We start from the raw sequence: 22,690 nt of genomic DNA on the forward strand, positions 1-22,690 counted from the left end.
AATATAAGAAGATAAGAAAAATATTTTAAATCATAGGAATTTCCCACAGGTTAATATCAAGCTTTCCAGATTTTCTGGTTCCTTCCATTTGTCATGTCAGTCACCTTATATGGCTCTCCTTCCTCATCATTTTTCAAGATTAACTGATAGCTATCAACTGACAGTAATTTCATGATCATTTTCAAAAGGTTTCCAGTATTCCCCAAGCATCTGGATGATCCATTTGTGTCTCCTTAGAGATTGAATTATTCCTTTCCTCCTTCAGGTAATTGCACAGGCATAGAGAATTTAAAGATTCATTTCTTTGATTGAAAAAAATGATAGGAGTTACACAGTAATCTGTCTCTCTGACATTCATTTACATTATACTCTTCAGTCCTTTCCACTTCTTCTCCTGTTTTGACACTTTTGGTGAACCTTTATATCTTATTTTCCAAGCTTCAGCATATTCTGGGATTTAGCACATTCCTTCAATCACTTCCTAGGAATCTAATCTAATATCATGACTGTAGGTATCAACTATACAGAGATGATTTCCAAATTTTTATTTCCATTCTAGACTGAATCCTAGACTCATATATTCAACTGCCACTCCATACCTCCACTCATAATATGCACCAAACAAAAACCAGATTTTCTTCCCAAACCTGTGCTCTTTGCCATATCATAGTAACCTATTTTCTTTTATTTTTTTTGCCTTTTCCTTTTTTTTCCCTCCTTCCTTCCTCCCTCCCTCCCTCCCTCCCTGCATCTTTTTTTAAAAAATTGAAGCATAACTAATATACAATAAATGCACAAAATCTTAAGGGTATATAGCCACTTTAATTTTTACATATGTGTATAGCTATGAAACCAGCTATACTAATTCCAGAAGTCTCCTTCATGCTCTCACCCAGCCTAATTAGTTCTCTTCAAGTTTTAATTTATTTCTTGTCACCTTTTTTATAACTATAGAACAGGTTTTTAAGATAATAGAAATGGAAGTCAATAGGCTTGAGTCATGATGTAATTTTATAAAATTCTAAGGAGGTAGTCCATGCCTGACTACCATTGAACTATTAATACAAGTCTTAAATGTCACATTGTCCAAAGTAAACACATCTCCATGAATATAGAACAAAGAACCTAAGAACTTTGTATAAAAGTTTATTTCATTTCCCATTAAATCCTCCGTCTGAATGCATTTTTAATCCAAACTGTCGATTAATTTCAGTCTAGATCAGGAAACAGCATTGTGTATTCCCTAAAAGCATGATGGTTGAGTCTGTGCTCTGATGTTGGGTGGCAGTCCCTATCAGGACAAAATACTTCACCCTACTGTCCCTGTTCACTCACCTGCAAAACGCAGACAAAAGGACTATTGCGAGGATAAAGTGCAAAAAATGAACGTAAAAAAATCAGCATATCACCTGGAATGTAGAATGTTTTCTAATTAACTTTGGTAGCACTAAGGTGAAACAGAGAAGTAAATTAGAATTTACTGAGCACCATTAGTCTCTCTTACTCCTAAATATCTTACATGCGTTATTTCACTTACAAAAGAGAAACATGATCTCAATGTGAAATGGCGAGATCAGTACCTGATGACATTTAAATATTCTATACATGGATCCAGAGTACATTTTATAAGCGTATTTCCCAGTACTAGGGGGTTTGGTTTTAAGACAGTTTCCATCAGTTGTTTTCATGTATGTGTGTGCATGTATGTGACAGGAAAGAGAGCGTTCCCTTCTGCCTGCTATTGAAAGAGCCATAAACCCTACACTTTTCACCCAACTGCTGCTGGGTGCCCGCAGGGATTTTCTCACGTGTGCTAACAGATCCTGTTACCTCCCCCATAGCATCTGCTCTTTGTCTACTCTTCTACCCCACCTTCTTTCACAGATCTGGGACTCTAAGGATTCTGATGCTTGGGGACTCTCAGTGAACATGTTTCCAATAGCTCCAGATCTCAAAGATGAATTTGTCTTCTGGACGCCACTGAAGTGACTGCTCGCCAGCTACTACCGTCTTTGTTGCTGGCTGCCAACCTTGCCGGGATAAGGATTAATACCTCATGGGGCCAACGTGAAACCGTTTTATTCTGGAACTTTTTTAAAAAAATTTCTAATTAGCATCACATCGATTTAAATTTATTTATTTATGTATTTTATATTTTGGCTGCATTGGGTCTCCATTGCTGCACACGGGCTTTCTCTAGTTGCGGCGAGCGGGGGCTGCTCTTCGGTGCGGTGCGTGGGCTTCTCATTGCGGTGGCTTCTCTTGTTGCGGAGCACGGGCTCTAGGTGCGCGGGCTTCAGTAGTTGTGGCACGTGGGCTCAGTAGTTCTGGTTCGCAGGCTCGGTAGTTGTAGCGCCTGGGCTTACCCATGTCCCCTGCATAGGCAGGCATATTCTTAACCACTGCGCCACCAGGGAAGTCCCTGGAACTTTCTTTAACTCAAAGCCACTATGTGTTTCATTTAAAAGTGGTTAAGACTACATTTTGTTGTTACATTTTACGAATAATTTTTATCATCCCAAAGAATGGTTTGTGTCCCTAGTGACTCTGGGAACCCTTATGTTCTTATCCTCCAGTTTCAAAAATTATCCATGCAGGAGGGCAGGAATTCCTTCTGTTCTGTTCACTATTTCTCTAACACCTCTATGTATATGTGAAAAACTACAAATTCACACTAATACCTCCAATTCCAATGCAACAACACAGGGTTTAATCCTGTATTCCTTCTTTCCATGTGTGTAAAGCCTTTCTCCAACAGTGAGAATCCTGGCTCCATTATTTATATTTATTTGTGTGTTTGTAGGATACATAGTTTCAGAATTACTAATCCATGTGTCTATGTTAAAAACAAACAAAACAAAATCTTACTGACTAGAGTTGAACATTTGTTTATATAAATATAGAAGACATACAGTCCAAATATGACATTCAAACAGTTGAATTGATTCTTTTTTCCCACCCTTTATGGTGATTATTTGATCTATGTGCAATACAGTTTATTTTATTCTTGTTTTTATTTCATTTTGGATTTTTCTCCCCACCCTTGTTGATGATATTTTATTTTAAAGAGTATGTGAAACAAAATTCACAAGCTAAAACTATATAAAAGGAAATAGAGAAGTGTCACACCCCACTCATTTTCTTCTAGCCTTCTGACACCCTCCATCCTGCCCAACCCGTTCTCACCCACCCACTCTATATAACCAATCTCATTAGTTTCTGGTATATATTTCCCATGTTTCATGTACATTTTGCATAAATGTGAAATTGCATGTGTATTTCTGTATTTACTATTCTTTTTATACAAAAGGTAGGATATCAAACCAGTGCGGAAGGGAGCAAAATGTCAAAAAGCAAAAAGCAAAATGAGAATACAACTGATTCCTTTTTGTTATTGTTAAAATTTAATTTTTAAATTTTTAAATTTTTTTATTTTCTGGCCGTATCACACAGCTTGTAGGATCTTAGTTCCCTGACCAGGGATCAAACCCTGGCCCCCTGCAGTGGCAGTGCAGAGTCCTAACCAATGGATTGCCAGGGAATTCCCAAAATTTAATTTTATAGGCAAATGTTTTCGGAAATTTTGCTCTGTCTAATCATATATTGGGCTAGTCTAGCTGGGGTTATATATTAATATTATAAAATATGACTCAAGAATCACATCCATGTGTTTGCTTAGATAAATTCTTTATTTTAAAAGCTGTTTGCTTTTATTTAAAGAGGATGTCATAAGACAAAGGTAGATGTCAATCTTTGAATTCATTCTTTAAACATGTAAAAAGTCTTGGAGTAGGAATGACAATGTTACAGTCTTTTTTTTTTTTTTTGGCATGTTGTTTCAGGAAACATGTAATTCTTTATTTTAATCCAAAATTCTAGTGACTAAGTCCTGTGGTTGTACAACTTTCAAAATTCTCAACTTGATTCAGTTAATTAAATGTAAGGTGACAAATTTGTATCAGTCCAAAGTTGTTGTCATAAACTAGCTTACTTTTGTAAATCGTATGAAAGACATCTCTGTAAATATCCTGGAGAAAAAGGTTCATTACTGTTTGGAATCAAATTTGTAACTAACATGCCTACAATTTCCCTCTTGGTATGTGTCAACTAAATGATGCAGATTTTCTCCACTTAGTCCTGCACAATGCAAATTGGGCATTTCAGTAAATTTTGCCTTCACATAGGCAAGTAGCCTTGCACTTTTCCTTGAGCAATTCCTTTTCACAGCCAGCTCTTTTCTTCAAGGAATCACAGTTACTAAGGAGATCTTCATACTCGCAAGAATTGGCTGTAACAAAAACAGATGATACCTCATTATCATTTTTCTCAGTAGCGAAAAAACAATCCACATATTCAAAGTGTATGAGTGGGTAAGATTGGACAAACAAGTCAGCGTCACTTACGCCACAAGGGGCCTTTCACTTCTTGAGGAACATATGAGGTGCCTTAGTTGAGCTCACTGATTAATACATCACTTTTTATTTTGAACTTGGTGACATGTTTCTAAAATGAATTGACCTATTTTTCTCCCTTAGCAAAGAGAGTAAAATGAAAATACCTACAGAATCTAATATGGAAGGAGTTACTAGACAGATAGAGCTATTTAAACTTAAATTATTTTAAATTAGGCGAAATTAAAAATTTAGTTCCTTAATCTTACCAGCCACAGTGTTCAACGGCCACGTGTGACTAGTGGCTACTTGTAAGATACATGCTGATAGAGAACATCCTTGTCATTTCATCCTATTGGACACACTGCCTCAGACACCAATGCTTTCTTTCAGGAGAAAGTGATTCCAGTGGGAAGATAGAGATGTAAAACAATGATAATATGCCCTCTTTCTTTCTAATGTTTCTTTTTTGGATGTTCTCCAGGGACCCCAAACCCAACAAATCTCAAACTAAACTCATCCTCCTACCCACAATGGATCCAAGGTGACTATTCTCCTCCCACAATCCCAGGGGAATGGCTCCCTGACTACTCAGTCATTCAGGCAAGGAACTGAATCAATCTGAACTCCTTCTTTTCTACTTCTGACCAGCACCAACCAGCACTGGTAACAAACACTGGCTATTTTACTTCTTGTCTCTCAGCCCTGTCCAATTGTTCTTTATTCATTTTCCCAGTAATGAGGTTAAGACATTCAATTTCTTTTTAACCCATGTTTTTCAATAGTTTTCTTGCTGACTTCCATCCAATAGTTTCTACATACCATTGCTAGAAAGCTCTTTATCGAACATGATTCTGACCTTGTCACTCTTTTGCTGAAAACCTTTCAATTGAGTGCTTATTGCTAATAGGATAAATTCCAAGCTCCTTAGCTAATATAGCATTCAGCAGAGGTAGAAGTATTCCATGTGTTTTTAGCTGATTTTTTTCCTTTAGTTAATTTATAGTTTTGACATCATCAATAGTCTGAATTATAGTTCTATAATTCAGTAAGAAAGAATGTGGACTAAAGGTGAATGCATTTGGGTAAAAATCTCAGGGAATGAGTCAACTCTACTGTTCATAATAATTTTAATAAAAGTATCCCAACTATTAAAAACCAACAGCTATTTTTACTTCAGATCGTGACAACTTTAGAAATGACACATATGACATTTATTTTATTCCCTCCTTTTGCAACAATATCTTTATGGATTCTATGAACCCATATCATATACAGGTTGGATTTTGTCATTAAAAATGTGCACAAAACCATGATTAATTTATAGGGCAAGTGATCATTTATTATGTTAATCACCATGCTTCCAATTATACTATAGAAAAAAATGCAGTAATCAGCATGAGGAACTCATTTGCACAAAAGAAACATTCAGTTTGCCTGTACAGACTGAGACACAATGTGGTCTCACATCCTTAGATTTATACATTTTTATTCTTTCAAAATACTACCTTTGGTGTAATGATACTAACGCTGATGAAATTATTTATCAGAAGCATGAATGTATAGTTATTAATAAGCTCTGTGAGGTCACAGAGACAAATGGATGCTAGATGTTTCATTATCTTACATATGGTAATATAGGCATACCTCATTGTATTGCATTTCACTTTACGGTACTTTGCAGATATTGTGTTTTTTACAATTGAAGGTTTGTGGCAACCCTGCATTGAGCAAGCCTATTGGTGCAATTTTTCCAAAAGCATTATTTTTAATTTAATGTACATTGGTTTTTTTTTTAGACATAATACTACTTGCACACTTCATAGACTACAGTATAGTGTAAACATAGCTTTTATGTGCACTGGGAAACCAAAAAATATGTGTGACTCGCTTAATAGCCCTATTTTCTTTCTTGCAGTGATCTGGAACAACGTCTCTGAGGTATGCCTGTATTCTTTTCATTACAGAGAACATGTAGGTTATTGAAATGTGTAAAATGTTTACTTAAACACACTCTGTTGGGTAATCTTTTTGTCTTGGCATAAAGATGTTATTTAAATTGGTTACTTTGGGAGATTTCTTTATCCATAAAAAGAAAATTAAACATCAATTCTTGATTATAATAACAAGTTAATCACTTTAAACTTACTGCATAGTCCACTGTCACAGTTACCAGGGCAACTGGCACAAGGTGTTCCTTGTTGGTAAGGGGTATTCTTTTTACTCACATTATTACCACTGTAATGTAAAATACACACTGTCAAATATTTTTCACTTTACTGTTTAGTTGCCAAGGGCAACATCATCACTAAATATATATAAGTATATAAGTAATGTTTTTAGTTCTGTTGACAAAACTGAGGGGAATTCCCTGGCGGTCCAATGGCTAGGATTCTGCACTTTCACTGCTGTGGTCCCAGGTTCGACCCCGGTCGGGGAACTAAGATCCCACAAGCCGCACCGCCGGGCCAAAAAAAAAAAAAACCAACAAAACCAAACTGAAAAATTACAATTCCCAACATGTAATTTACATAACATCCAAATTAAGAAAATACTTCACACACATCGACCCATCTCCTTGACTCTAATTCTTCAGGCTGGGCAGCTACATTGGCATAACTAGTCTAAAGCATTCAGATAACTTTTTTGCAGCAATACACTTTTCATCTCCCAGTAGACTTGGTCAGATTGGTAAGGCCGTGCCCCGCAAAGAGCTAGCTAGGGATAAATATATCCCTTTGAGAGACAGGGAAAGATCCTGAGGCCAGGAGGTTGCAGTATGAAAAAGAATACTCAATATTGCAATATAATTTTATATTTGAAAAAGGATAAATACCCTAATTCCTCTAATATGAACTAGGGGCAGTAAAGCTCCAACATATATATTTTTAATTTCGAGATGGCATTGTGCTATTTAAGTAGTTTGTGGTGTGTGTGTTTGTGGGTCAGGGAGAGCTGGGGAAGGTTTGTGAGTTTCCAGAGGTAGTGCGTGAGAGATTTTTATGTTTACCGAAAAAGGAACGTTAGATTAAAAAGTTTTGATAAATGCCAGTAGCCTGGGTGTAGTCAATTACAGTGACTAACTTGTAACTCATCAATGATGATTATCCTATTGGCTGTTAAATTTATCTAATTCATCGGAAAACACATGGGAATGCAAATCTCAGTAGTGTCAAGGGAGCCAAGGGCCCAAAGTGATGTATTTGAATCTGTCTTCCTGCACAGAACATGGCTGTCCATGTGGTAGCCCTTGGAAAAATTGTGACATAGACACAAAAGTGTTCTGGAGGTTCTCTCACTCCCGCTTTCCTCATTATTCACTTCAGCTCTCACTTCAGATGCCTGGTTCCCGATGCCTCCCCTCTCACAGCCAGGCAGTGAGTTTGGATGCATTCTCCAAGGATCTATCAATTTTTTTATTAAGTTACACTTGACACACAATATTCTATTAGTTTCACGTGTACAACATAGTGGTTTGATATTTTTATACATTATGAAATCACCACAATAATTCCAGTTACCATCTGTACATCCCATGTGGTTTGATGGATTCCTTTAGTGTTATCTTTGGACTTCTTTTCCATTATTTTTTGTGTTTCCATTGTAGGTTTTTGTTTTGTACTTAACGTGAGGTTCATATATATCAGCCTGTATCTATAGCTGTCTGTTTTAAGCTGATAGTCACTTAAGTTCGAAGGCTTTCTAAAAGCACTAAATTTTTACTACCCCCAACTGTTTTATGATTTTTGTGTCATATTTTACATCTTTTTACCTTGTGTAGCCCTTCGCTACTTGTTGCAGTTACAATTGATAGTAGCACTTTTGTCTTTTAAACTTCATACTAGCTTTTTAAGTGGCTAATCCACTGCCATTACTATGTATTTGCCTTTATCAGTGAGATTTTTTCTTTCATATGTATTTTCTGTTTCTAGTTGTGGCCTTTTCTTTTCTGCTTAAAGAAGACCCTATAACATTTCTTGTAAGGCCAGTTTAATGATGATGAACTTCTTCAGTTTTGTTTGTCTGGGAAACTCTTTATCTATCCTTCAATTCTGAATGATAACCTTGCTGAACAGAATATTCTAGGTTGTAAGCTTTTTTTGTTTTTGTTTTTTCAGAACTTTAAATATATCCTACCACTCCCTTCCAGCCTATAAAGTTTCTCCTGGAAATCAGCTGATAGTCTTATGGGGTTTCTCTTTTGTGTGATTAGTTGTTTTTCTCTTGTTGCCTTAGAAATTTCCGCTTCAACTTTTGCCATTTTAATTATGTCTTGGTGTAACTCTAGGTTCATCTTGTTTGGGACTCTCTTAGCTTCCTGTACCTGGATGTCTGTTTCCTTTTTCAGGTTAGGGAAGATTTCAGGCATTATTTTTTTTAAATGTTTTCTGTTCCTTTCTCTCTTTCTTATCTTTCTGGGACCCCTAGATGTTGGTAGCTTGCTGTTGTCCCAGAGGTACCTTAAACTCTCCTCATTTAAAAAAAAAATTCTTTCTTCTTTTTGCTGTTCTGATTGGGTGATTTTTCACTATTCTATCTTCCAGATCGCTTATCTGTTCTTCTGTATCATATAATCTGCTATTGATTCTCTCTAGTGTATTTTTTATTTCAGTTCCTATATTCTTCATTTCTGATTGGTTCTTTTATTTTTTAAGTCTTTGCTGAAATTCTTATTGTGTTCTTCCATTATTCTCCCTAGTTCAGTGAACATCCTATAACCATTTCTTTGAACCCTATCAGGTAAATTACTTATCTCCATTTCATTAGAGTTTTTTCCTGGGGTTATATTCTGTTCTTTCGTTTGGAACATATTCCTGTCTCCTCATTTTGTTTGAATTTTGTTTTCATTATTATTAAAAAAAATTTTTTTATTGGAGTATAGTTGCTAAATTTTGGGTTTTTTTCTATGATTTAGGCTAAACAGCTACTGCTCTTGGTCTTGAAGGAGTGGCCTTGTGTAAGAGCATCCCCTGTGACTGCTTGTGCCTGGTGGCTTTAGCAGTCCAGCTTGAACTGGAATGGGCCAGGCTAGAGGAAGTCCCTGGGGAGCACTGTGCTTAAGGCTGCCTTGGTGGGATGGCTAGGGCTGCAGCTGGGGAAGGTGTGGACCGGGGGAGTCCCAGGGGGACCAAACAATGGTCCTCACTGGTGTCTCCGACTCTGGAGAGGGCTCCAGCAGTTCCCTGTTCATTTGGAAGAAGCTCTCAGGATAGTAGATGGATTTTCCTTCTGTATAGTCTGAGCGCTTTTTAAATTGCTGGGTTTTTTTTTGCTGTGTCCCAGGGCAGGTGACTCTGTTCTCAAGCCCCTCAGCTATATCCCTCCTACTGCAGATCACTGAAATGGGGGTGGGGTTCCCATGGATACAGTGTCTCCATCTTTCCTACTAATTTCTATGTGGTTCTTCTATCTACAGAAGCTGCTAAATCAGCCTTCAGGTCTTCAGGAGCAATTTCTTTATATGTGTAGGTGTAGATTCAGTGTGTGCATGGGAGGAGGTGAGCTCAGGGTCTTCCTAGGCCCGTGTTGTCCTTCCCCAAATGACCTATCTATTCTTTCTACTAAACTCTAATAGCTGTTTTCAGGAAAATGACTTTGGAGGTCATATTTCTCAAACTGGAGACCCATACCCCTGGGTCATCTATAGTATCAAATAAATCCTGTATGAGGCTTGGTTTGGGGCCTCCCTGCCTGTAGTGGTCAAGAACTTCAAATTTTAAAAGAAATTAAGACTAGCAGATATGTTGAGGTTAGGTCTTCAGTTTATCCATAGGATTTGTTGTGGAGAACTTCAAACATTTTGCTTAATGAAAGAGCATGTTTCCTGTTATAAATAAAGACTGTAAGGAATTGTTCATTATGGAGTTTTTTGTGAAAACTTCTGAGAAACAAAAGCTTAAGATGTTTCCTTTTTCTGGACTCTGAAATATATTAAAGATCTCTTGAAAAACCTTTGAGACCCAGAAGAATGAATCATTTCTAATGATAATAACGTATGTGGTTTTCAAGATAAGTAAGAATAGGAACGTTTCAGCAGAAAGGGCTGAAATCACAATTTACTATCCCTTATTTTTCACTCCACTACTGCCTCTTGCTTAATCATCAAGCTTCCACCCACCTAGGGTGTGAAATTAGTGAGAACTGATGACATCAAATCTAGAGAAATGCATACTACACGTGCCCAGAGAATAACCTTGAGCCCTGGGGAAAGACAATTGAGAGAAAAGACATGACTTCATAATTGAGGAAAGAGAGTTTCAGCTTTTACTCTTGGAAATGAGAACTTGGTCTCTTCTCTGATAAGTTGAATGTATCTTACCTTAAGCAGTATTTCCAAAGGTTTATCCTTTCTCTTTATTAAAATATGCTTTTTTATTTTGGTTAGTTAAATGTAAGAGTATTTTAAAATATTAAATTGCTGATGGAATTATTGGCATTAGACTTTAAAGTATATACTTACGCAGGACAGTATTGGCAAATATAGAAGTATTTTAGACTCTTCTGCTTGGGACAGTAGGCAATTCCACATCCAACACGGAAAGATGAGTACCAAACAATCTACAAATGCACAAGGGAATACATGAGAGTACATTAAAGAAGAGGGGAAAATACTGAGAAAACAAATAATAGCAAATGTAAAACAAAAAAGTGATTCTTGGGACCTCCTTGGTGATGCAGTGGTTAGGAATCCGTCAGCCAATGCAGGGGACACGGGTTCCATCCCTGGTCCGGGAAGATCCCACATGCCTCGGGGCAACTAAGCCCACGTGCCACAACTACTGAGCCTGCATGCTACAACTACTAAAGCCTGCGTGCCTAGAGCCTGTGCTCCACAACAAGAGAATCCACTGCAATGAGAAGCCCACGCACCACAACGAAGAGTAGCCCCCGCTCACGGCAACTAGAGAAAGCCTGCGCACACCAATGAAGACCCAACGCAGCCAAATATTTGAAAAAAAAAGTGACTCTTATAGTTTGTAGCCGTACACCTTATGGAAATATTTAAATTACTGAAACAAAGTCACAAACTTTAAAAATATTAAATTTCATGTACATCCACTACTTTATCCATTTATAATGTTGGAAAAGTACAGAGTGTACTTCCTTGCCAAGAATTTTGCAGCCCATGGAAAAAAAAATGACAGTTCTAGATGAAATACCAGCCAAATGCCAGGACTCTATTATACTCAAGCCCTTCCCCCAGATTGAACATTGGAGTTGGTCATCATTAGGAGAAACTTTCTCTGTTAGAGCATTTGTGGCGGAAGTTTTTCATTTGTTCTGGTTACCTGGGTATAATGTCCAACAATTGCACTGGAGCTCTTCGGTCCTTCACCATAGACAAAATTGTGGTGCTCTTCAAACCAGTTTTGGATTACATCTGACCAGGCAGTAGGGTTACTTGACATGTAGAGATTCTCACCACATTTTGTACCTAAGTGTGAACAGATCACTCATGAAGAAAACAAAAAAGCATGCCGTGGCAAGAGGAGTCAACTATATGAACACAAGGATGTTGCCCTTCAAACTCAGTGCCTGTATTTGCTAACTGTTAATACATGAAAAAGATGCTTCCATTCCTTTTCAACTGTAAAGCTGAATAGAAGACAGATCTACCTAGCCCACTGAGGCTGGCCACAATATGCAAACTTTGAATAGGTTGAGAAGACTTTATTCTAACAAGGACCTACTGTATAGCACAGGGAACTATACTCAATATCTTGTAATAACCTATAATGGAAGTGAATGTAAAAATATATATATATATGTATATTTGAATCACTTTGCTGTACACCTGAAACTAACACAACATTGTAAATTAACTATATTTCAATAAAAATTAAAACCAAACCAAACCAAACAAAATCCTTCTCCCTCTGGATTGTCAAAGATGCATTCTTTTTCATGCTAAATTCTTTACAGGTATAATGTGTGTGCTCTCAGCTTTGTATTGTAAGCTTATGAAAGGCAACAACCAAATTTTATTTTTTCTCTCCTCTTACCCACCCTCAGCAGAGATTTTTCACATATAGGACCCAGAATAAATATTTATGATTATGAATCTGCATAAACTTTGAAAAAAAAAGGTTTATGGGCAGTCTTTAAGAGTCCCAATCAAGAGGCAACTGACATCAGGAAGGTGTTCAAAACTTGTAGATCTTCCCTTAATCCAAGAATCATAATGTCAGAAGGCCAAATTCCCCTCAGAGAATTAGGCAGGAAGGACCTTGCAGAGGGTGACATCAGCAGAATGGTGAGGTAGGAAGCCCTGGACTCTCCTTTCCCCAATACACACACTGATTCAGCAACAATTCATGAACAAATTGCCCTTGTCAGAAATCCAAAAACAAAACTAAAGGCTTCCTTACGCTGAGGGATATGAAACGAGACTCACTGAAGCCTCTAGAAGATTGGAAAACCCTCTTGCGAGAATCCCTACCCTCAGCAGAGTGTTATACAATCAGGAAGAGACCCTCTAACTCCCAGCTTCTCCCAGGGGAGGGAAAGAGTTGGCTCATGTGTCCAGCAACCCAACGTTTCCAAGGGGACGCCCCAGAAGGCTGGCTTCTGTCTTGCTAGTCTTGGAGGTCAGACAGTCGGCTAAGAATGGAGATGGTGGTTGGGCTGGTAGACACCATAACTCCTCCCTCTGGCTCAGCACAGAGCAAGCAAATGAAAAAATCCTTTCATTTTTTCCTTTCTTCCCTGGGAGGCAGAGTTGATCAACGTGTCCAGTGCTCCAGTTTCTCTGGGGCTACCCAAAGAACGGGCATCTTTCTTGCCAGTCCTGGAGCACAGTCTTGTTCCCTGGGGGAGAACAGAGATGGCAGTTTGGATTGGTAGATGCCGTAGCCCTTCTCCCCAGCTCAGCACAGAGAAAGCCGACAAAACCCGCAGCTGCCTGCTTCTCCCTGGGGAGGGAAGAAGCTGGTTTGGTCATCTGATGCCACACATTTTCCAGAGGCTGCCTGAAGGACTGGCTCCTGACTTGCCTGTTTTGGAATACTATCAAGACCTAGCATAAACTCACTGCCTGCGGCTAGTGAGAACAGAGACAGATACTTGAGCTGGCAGTTGCCATAGCCTCCCTTCCTGGTTCAGCACAGAGTGAACAAACAAAATACTCCAGCTCTTAGCCTCTCCCTGGGGAGGGAAAGAGTTGGATGGACTGTCAGAGATCCATCTTTTCTGGGGGCTGCCTGAGGAAATGACTAAGAATCTTTCTTGAGCAAAATGGACTTGAACAGCATTTCTCCAAAAAAAACATACAAATGACCAACAGGTATATGAAAAGATGCTCAATGTCACTAATCATCAGAAAAATGCAGATCAAAACCACAATGAGATATAACCTTACACCTGTCAGGATGTCTGTTATCAAAAAACAAAAGACAGCAAGTGATGGTGAGGACGTGGAGAAATTGGAATTCTTGTATGCTGTTGGTGAGAATAAAACATGGTGTAGCTGTTGTAGGCAACAGTAGGGAGGTTCCTCAAAAAATTAAAAGTAGAGCTACCAAATGATCCAGCAATCCCACTTCTGAGTATTTATCCAAAAGAATTGAAATCAGGATCTTGAAGAGATATTTGCATTCTCATGTTCACTGCAGCACTATTCACGATAGCCAAGATGTGGAAATGGCCTAAATGTCCATCAGCAGATGAATGGATAAACAAAATGTGGTATATACACACAATGGAATATCATTCATCCTTAGAAAAGAAGGAAATTCTGCAACATGCAGCAACATGAATGAACCTTGAGGATATTTTGCTAAGTGAAATAAGCTAGTCACAGAAAGAAAACTAGTGCCTGATTCTATCAATATGAAGTATCTCAAATAGTCAGATTCATAGAATCAAAGAGTGGAATGGTGGTTGCTGGGGTGGGGGGAAGGAGGAATGGGGAGTTACTAATCAATGGGCATAAACTTTCTGGTAAGCAAGATAATTTCTAGATATCTGATGGACAGCATGACACCTACAATCAACAATATTGTATCATACACTTAAACATTTCTTGAGAGGGTAGATTTCATGTTAAGTGTTCTTAGCAGCATAAAATTTTTTAAAAACTAAAAAAAAAAAAAAAAGGTAGGTGTTCTTACCACAGTAAAATTAATTTAAAGAAGAAAGAACTGCCTTGCAGTCCAGAAACTTTTCTCTACCCTTTTCAGCCCTCTCTTAATATTTACATTTTGGTGACTTGAAATATAATGTTTATGTGCTGCTTAAAGAGAGTATAAAATATTTTTGGATATCTCCTTTAATAGAGAAAGACAGAAACTAAGAAACTAACAGTAGACTTGGATCTTTAAGACCATTTGTTCCAATGTTCTACTGAACACAGTCGCCTCCTGTTGTAATTTCATCATAATGTTTGCATCAACAATATAAACAAGAATAATTCTACTGAAATAACAGGTAAGTTATTCACTACCTTTAAATTGGGCTTACCTATGTGTATATCATGCTTGATAATGTGAAACATTTTATGTAAGGTTTGTGAATACAAGTTTTTTTTCTCTCATGGCTTTTATGATCATTGGTAAGATACGTCTTAAAGTTTTTTTGAGTCTAGTATATTATTCTATGCGTTATAGGCACAGTCTATAAAAAATACTTGACAATTTGTTATCAAAACTTTAAAAAATGAATCAACACACCCAAAATATTCATCCTGATTAAAAAAAGCTTAAATATTTTTAGAGTAAAATTCAGAACAGTTCAACATATTTTAACACATTTTGTGAATGCAAAATAATCTGATTTCAAAACACCATACAGCTACACAATATCACAAAAAGGGCAAAGGGTGAGAAATCAGGAAGCCTGGTTAACTTTCCAGTATATGATACTCCTTCCAGTTGTGTTCTTGCATAATTCATTCCTTCCGCATCCTTATTTTTTAATCTTTAAAATCGGGAAAATGATTATGCATGACCTGTTCACCATGAGCTGATCAAGAGGAGCAAATGAGATGCTGCTTAAGAAATAATTTGCATAATGTAAATAATCAACTTATAGTTGAAATAGTACTTATCGTATCTCTCTATATACAGATACTTTAATTTTAAAAATACAGCCATATAAGCAACATTTATTCACAAAGTCTTCTGAATACAATGCCCCAGAATGGTCTATCCTATTTTATTTATCTAATATTTTATTTGCTCATTTATTCAACAAACATTGACTCATTTACATACTGGTCTTCCGGTCACCTGGATTACTGTGTTCTAAAGTGCACTTGTTTGCCCACTTCTGGGCATTTGCTGCTGCTTCTCTGCTCCATTCCTAAAGGTCACAAGAAAAACAAAATACACAAAGATTCAACTCCAGTGAAGTATATGCTTTAAAGTCTAATTGGTAGGCTGATTTGCATTACTTTAAAACTTCTGTAGATGTATTATCTAATTATCATTGGTATGAAAGTACCTTTTTGTTTGTGTGTATGTGTGTGTGTGTGTCTTTATCTGTCCCAGTGCCAGTTTCCACACAAAGACAAGTCCACAGGTATGTCTACCGAGAGAAATACCTAATACAATATTATCTGACTATGATAGCATAGCAGCCACACCTAAGATTTTTAATAATGGTGCTGCTCTAAATACTAATTAACATGTGAGATAGTCTGACTACATTTCAATAGTAATGAGCTGACCTAGTTTATAGCCAATTCCATTTGTAGCCCGCTGTGTCCACATGGGAGATATCTAGCTTTTATGGACTATTCCCTGGGAAATGGGCTGTTATTTACCCTAAATGGCATTGATCCTGAAGGATAGGAGATTTCTTATTTTCGACTAGGGAAGATAGTGAGCCAAAAATGTAACACCTTCACATTTCATGTCTGAAGATTGGGCTTCCAAATTCTGCCTTCCCAACTTAAGAGCCCTGTAATCTTGACAAGTTCTTTAACCATTATAAAGGAAAATTCATTTCTGCCCTGCCCATGACAGAGCTAAATGAAATAGAAAAATAGAGACAGAACTTTGTAAGCCACAAAAGTCTTAAGAGATGTCAGTTAGCTGCCTGCTCTTACCACTGCTGGTTCACACCACTTTATTTATACTCTTGCTTCTTACCATCTTTAGCATGTTGCTGGCAGGTGGAGAGACTGATTTCCTTAGTTCATTGTGTTTATTTACAATCTCTCTTTGGACTTGCGTTTGAGTGGTTAACAGAGCAGTAAAGGTTGGATCCTACAGGGAAATAAAATTAGGGTTATTTTTTAAACATTTTTGAAAATTGCATTTAAGGGTGAATAAGTTAATTCAAGGGCTCTGAGATGACTTTACAAAGTGCTCAGTTCAAGCCACTATGAGTTGTTAAGCACTGCCAATGAACTGAACCAAGGCAATGACAAATAGGGAAGAAGTAGTTTGAAGTTTTGAGAGTGGGAATGGAATTCACGGCATGACAAATTAAAAACTCCTCTGAGGCCGCAAATGCCAATTTCTAGTTTCAAGGGAACCCTCAGTGTGATTTTTCTAGACATACAAGTGATAATGTTTTATAATATTTTATAATATTGTGTACAAAGGTATACAATAAGAACATGAAGACAGATTCATCCACATTCAATCAGGCTGCAGCAGTGGGGTAAGAGTGGACATCAAGACTCATCCTAGACTTTAAGGGGAACTTTGACCTGACATGGTGTCTGTTTTTAGAGAAAGAATATATTTAGAATGTATTTAGAGAAGGAATGTTGAGGTTCAGTCGAAGTGCATTTAGTATTCTAGTAAAATGATTCTACCTGTTTTATTTTTTTAACATCTTTATTGGAATATAATTGCTTTACATTGTTGTGTTAGTTGCTGCTGTATAACAAAGTGAATCAGCTATATGTATACATATATCCCCATATCCCCTCCCTCTTGCATCTCCCTCCCACCCTCCCTATCCCACCCCTCTAGGTGGTCACAAAGCACTGAGCTGATCTCCCTGTGCTATGGGGCTGCTTCTCACTAGCTAACTGTTTTACATTTGGTAGTGTATATATGTCCATGCCACTCTCTCACTTCGTCCCAGCTTACCCTTCCCTTTCCCTGTGTCCTCAAGTCCATTCTCTATGTCTGTGTCTTTATTCCTGTCCTGCCCCTAGGTTCTTCAGAACCATTTTTTTTTAGATTCCATATATATATGTGTTAGCATATGGTATTTGTTTTTCTCTTTCTGACTCACTTCACTCTGTATGACAGACTCTAGGTCCATCAACCTCACTACAAATAACTCAATTTTGTTTCTTTTATGGGTGAGTAATATTCCATTGTATATATGTGCCACATCTTCTTTATCCATTCAACTGTTGATGGACACTTAGGTTGCTTCCATGTCCTGGCTATTGTAAATAGAGCTGCAATGAACATTGTGGTACATGACTCTTTTTGAATTATGGTTTTCTTAGGGTATATGCCCACGAGTGGGATTGCTGGGTCATATGGTAGTTGTATTTTTAGTTTTTTAAGGAACCTCCATACTGTTCTCCATAGTGGCTGTATCAATTTACATTCCCACTCCATAGTGGCTGTATCAATTTACATTCCCACCAACAGTGCATAGTGGCTATATCAATTTACATTCCCACCAACAGTGCAAGAGGGTTCCCTTTTCTCCACACTCTCTCCAGCATTTATTGTTTGTAGATTTTTTGATGATGGCCATTCTGACTGGTGTGAGGTGATACCTCATTGTAGTTTTGATTTGCATTTCTCTAATGATTAGTGATGTTGAGCATCCTTTCATGTGTTTGTTGGCAATCTGTATATCTTCTTTGGAGAAATGTCTATTTAGGTCTTCTGCCCATTTTTGGATTGGGTTGTTTGTTTTTTTGATATTGAGCTGCATGAGCTTCTTGTAAATTTTGGAGACTAATCCTTTGTTAGTTGCTTCATTTGCAAATATTTTCTCCCATTCTGAGGGTTGTCTTTTCGTCTTTTTTATGGTTTCCTTTGCTGTGCAAAAGCTTTTAAGTTTCATTAGGTCCCATTTGTTTATTTTTGTTTTCATTTCCATTTCTCTAGGAGGTGGGTCAAAAAGGATCTTGCTGTGATTTATGTCAAAGAGTGTTCTGCCTATGTTTTCCTCTAAGAGTTTTATAGTGCCTGGCCTTACACTTAGGTCTTTAATCCATTTTGAGTTTATTTTTGTATATGGTGTTAGGGAGTGTTCTAATTTCTTTCTTTTACATGTAGCTGTCCAGTTTTCCCAGCACCACTTATTGAAGAGGCTGTCTTTTCTGCATTGTATATTCTTGCCTCTTTTATCAAAGATAAGGTGACCATATATGCGTGGGTTTATCTCTGGGCTTTCTATTCTGTTCCATTGATCTATATTTCTGTTTTTGTGCCAGTACCATACTGTCTTGATTACTGTAGCTTTGTAGTATAGTCTGAAGTCAGGGAGCTTGATTCCTCCAGCTCTGTTTTTCTTTCTCAAGATTGCTTTGGCTATTTGGGGTCTTTTGTGTTTCCATACAAATTGTGCAATTTTTGTTCTAGTTCTGTGAAAAATGCCATTGGTAGTTTGATAGGGCTTGCATTGAATCTGTAGATTGCTTTGCGTAGTATAGTCATTTTCACAATGTTGATTCTTCCAATCTAAGAACATGGTATATCTCTCCATCTGTTTGTATCATCTCTAATTTCTTTCATCAGTGTCCTACAGTTTTCTCCATACAGGTCTTTTGTCTCCTTAGGTAGGTTTATTCCTAGATATTTTATTCTTTTTGTTACAATGGTAAATGGGAGTGTTTCCTTAATTTCCCTCTCAGATTTTTCATCATTAGTGTATAGGAATGCAGGAGATTTCTGTGCATTAATTTTGTATCCTGCTACTTTACCAAATTCATTGATTAGCTCTAGTAGTTTTCTGGTAGCATCTTTAGGATTCTCTATGTATAGTATCATGTCATCTGCAAACAGTGACAGTTTTACTTATTTTCCGATTTGGATTCCTTTTGTTTCTTTTTCTTCTCTGACTGCTATGGCTAAAACTTCCAAAACTATGTCGAATAACAGTGATGAGAGAGGGCAACCTGTCTTGTTCCTGATCTTAGTGGAAATGGTTTCAGTTTTTCACCATTGAGAACGATGTTGCCTATGGGTGATTCTACCTGTTATAGGTAGATTTTATAGGGTCGCTCAAAAGACCCCATTAAAAAAATCTCCAAGGCCATTTGGAGGGAGCAAAGCCATCCAGTAAATGGACTATTGCTGACTTTGTTCCTTTTAGAAACAGAAATATAACTGATAAGGTATTAAATCAGGTCCTGATATTTTTGGTGTATCTTTGTGTGTGTGTGTGTGTGTGTGTGTGTGTGTGTGTGTTGGAGGGGATGGGTCCTAAACCTGGAGGTGGAGTAGGGTGTGTGAATTGCTCCCACAAGGTATAGCAATTTAATAGCCTAAATTTACACAGAAGGCTGATGTTACATGAGGATGAGTAAGTTTTTTTAAAAAATAAATTTATTATTTATTTATTTATAATTTTTGGCTGTATTGGGTCTTCGTTGCAGTGTGCAGGCTTCTCATTGTGGTGGCTTCTCTTGTTGCCGAGCACGGGCTCTAGGCATGCAGGCTTCATTAGTTGTGGCACGCGGGCTTAGTTTCTCTGCGGCATGTGGGATCTTCCCGGACTAGGGCTTGAACCCGTGTCCCCTGCATTGGCAGGTGGATTCTTAACCACTGTGCCACGAGGGAAGTCCCAGCATGAGTAAGCTTTTGAAGTGTAAGTCTGAATAGACAGGGTCCTTGGTTGATCTTCTCCTGACACCCTGGGATAAGTTATTCTCTGCTCCCCCAATACTGAGTCCCCTTCAAAGCTCTGCAAATACTGTGAACATGGGTCTGACCACATTTTATCTCCATGATTTCATTGTGCGTCCATTTCTCCTGCCTACTTGTATGTTCCTAAGGACAGGGATCAATACTGAATGAAAAATAAATCCAATGGCACGTGTCTTTATACGAGACACAAGAGGAGAAGGTGATGTGAAGATGGAGGCAGAGATTTCAGTGATGTAGCCACAAGCCAAGGATTGGTGGAAGCCACCAAAAGCTGGGAGAGAGACATGGAACAGACTCCCTCCTAGATCCTCCAGAGGGAGCATGGCCCTGCTGATACCTTGATTTCAGACTTCTGGTCTCCAGAACTGTGAGAGAATAAATTTCTATTGGGCTAAGCCACCAAACTTGTGTTAATTTCTTACAACAGCCCTAAGGACCTAATGCATTAATTTTGTAAAATATCATTCCATCATACACTCCATATAAAAATAATGCAATATTTTTCTTTTTTTGTACTAAATCTTTGAAATCTGGTGTGTAATTTATACCTACAGTACATCTTGTTCTGGAAAAGCCACATTTCAAGTCTTCAATAGCCATGTGTGACAGGTGGCTGCTGTACTGGACTGCTCATCCTTAAACTTTCATCTAGATAATTGCGTTAAGTGCTCTGAGCTACCAATGAGTACTCTGTGATGTACTAGACACTCTCATTACTTCCGCTCTCAAAGTGCCTTGCCATCCCACAGAGCTGCCTTCATAGCTCTGGAAAGATTTTTCCACTTTAACCTTACCTTTGCTTCGGTGGGGAAAGATGGTAGCAGCACAGCAGCCAGAAACAGCACAACTGGGAGTAAAGCCATTGCTAGGAAGTAAGTCAAAGAGAACAAAAGTCTACATTGAAACATGTAGTACATGGACCTCTAACTAGGAGGGAAGAACTAACGTAATGATCTTGGTTATCTCAAAGGAGCCGTGATTCCCAAATTTATAAGTAATGTAACAAGAGAGGACTGTCATATGGTGCCAGTAGAATCATAATAGAACCAACCTTGTCTCTGATAGGAACAATAAAAAATAAGCTGAAGAACTTGACTGTTGCACTTGAATTATACCTATAAAGGCGAGGGACGTACCACTTCTTTCTGCCCACTTCTATTGCTCCTAAGCCCATCAGAAAAAAAATATGGAAAAAAACAGATTTCGACACAGTTAATTATGATCTTGTATCGATTATTCATTTCAATTTTAGGGCAAAGTTTATTTTTAGTGTATACCATTTCTTAGTTTTTTTCCTCTTGTCTATGAAAAGTAGATCTTTCTGTCCTTTTATTTATACACAACTCTAATCAAGATTTCAGGGTTGTGATTACACAGAAATGTACAAATACTTTAGTAGTAGTTATTTCTCCAATGGAGGCATTAGAAGTTATATTTATTTTATTCCTTACACTTGTCTATATTTTCAAATTTCCCAGTATAGAAAAAATACAAATAGAACTAATATATTGAAAAGATAGCCTGTTCGAATTTGCTGAATACATGATTGGGTACAAAGGTTATTTAATATCTTCATTAACTTTTTAAAAGACACTCAGCATTGGGTTGCCCACATTGTGCTTTCTCAATGTGTCAAAAAATCCTTGGTCCTTTAGATGAAGCAACAAGAATATAAAGTTTAGGAAGCATTCATATTCTCTTCTCCACCATTCATCATATAAAAATTACTCACTTTGTAAATTAAAGGAATACTGCTTAGATTAACTGTCTTCCTATGCAATTGCTACTCCCAAATTCTTGGAGGAAAAGAAAATTCTAAACTATTTATCTGCAGTACTTCTCAGACCTTATTGATTTGTAAATAGTGGACAGTTGGTACCTCTTCCATGTATTGCCTTTCTTCTCAATAGTGTGATTATCAAAGGGAGAGGAATGAACATTATTGACAGTGTGGGGCAAAATACAATGTCTAATTTCACTCTCATACCTTCACAGGTGTGGTGGTGTTTTACCGATGAAGGAATTGAGGCTTATAAGAGTTAATTAACCTATGCCAATGGTAAATTCTTTTATCTATTTATTTTTATTTATTTATTTATTTTGGCTGTGTTGGGTCTTCGCTGCTGAGTGCGGGCTTTCTCTGGTGGCCTCGAGCGGGGTCTACTCTTTATTGTGGTGCACGGACTTCTCATTACAGTGGCTTCTCTTGCTGTGGAGCACGGGCTCTAGGTGTTTCAATAGTTGTAGCACACAGGCTCAGTAGTTGTGGCTCGTGGGCTCTAGAGCGCAGGCTCAGTAGTTGTGGCGCATGGGCTTGGCTGCTCCACAGCATTTGGGATCTTCCCGGACCAGGGATCGAACCCGTGTCCCCTGCATTGGCAGGTGGATTCTTAACCACTGCGCCACCAGGGAAGTCCCAAGATATTAGCTTCTTTTTTTTTTTTTTTTTTTTTTTAATTTCTGAAACATTTATATTAACATATTTCCATACAAATAACCCAATGA

General features: G+C 37.7%; 1 protein-coding gene across 1 annotated transcript; it reads right to left on the bottom strand.

Moving 5' to 3' along the window:
- Positions 1-4,160: 4,160 nt before the first annotated feature.
- CRISP2 (cysteine rich secretory protein 2) lies at positions 4,161-21,048 on the bottom strand. The gene is made up of 7 exons (XM_007193857.2): positions 20,980-21,048; positions 16,481-16,597; positions 15,602-15,689; positions 11,681-11,826; positions 10,852-10,949; positions 6,541-6,629; positions 4,161-4,288 (listed from the first exon to the last, which is right to left on the bottom strand). Exons 1-7 carry the CDS (start codon positions 21,046-21,048, stop codon positions 4,161-4,163), a joined length of 735 nt encoding a protein of 244 aa, XP_007193919.1.
- Positions 21,049-22,690: the final 1,642 nt, after the last annotated feature.

Source organism: Balaenoptera acutorostrata, chromosome 10 (genome assembly GCF_949987535.1).
Source record: "Balaenoptera acutorostrata chromosome 10, mBalAcu1.1, whole genome shotgun sequence".
In the NCBI taxonomy this organism is placed as follows: Eukaryota; Metazoa; Chordata; class Mammalia; order Artiodactyla; family Balaenopteridae; genus Balaenoptera; species Balaenoptera acutorostrata.

Coding starts and splice junctions, on each gene's coding strand:
- CRISP2 (XM_007193857.2), bottom strand. CDS start 21,048: ATGGCTTTACTCCCAGTTGTGCTGTTTCTGGCTGCTGTGCTGCTACCA. Junction 16,598..20,979: donor CTTTCCCCACCGAAGCAAAG/GTAAGGTTAAAG, acceptor ATTTCCCTGTAG/GATCCAACCTTTACTGCTCT. Junction 10,950..11,680: donor TTGTTGGACATTATACCCAG/GTAACCAGAACA, acceptor GTGCATTTGTAG/ATTGTTTGGTACTCATCTTT.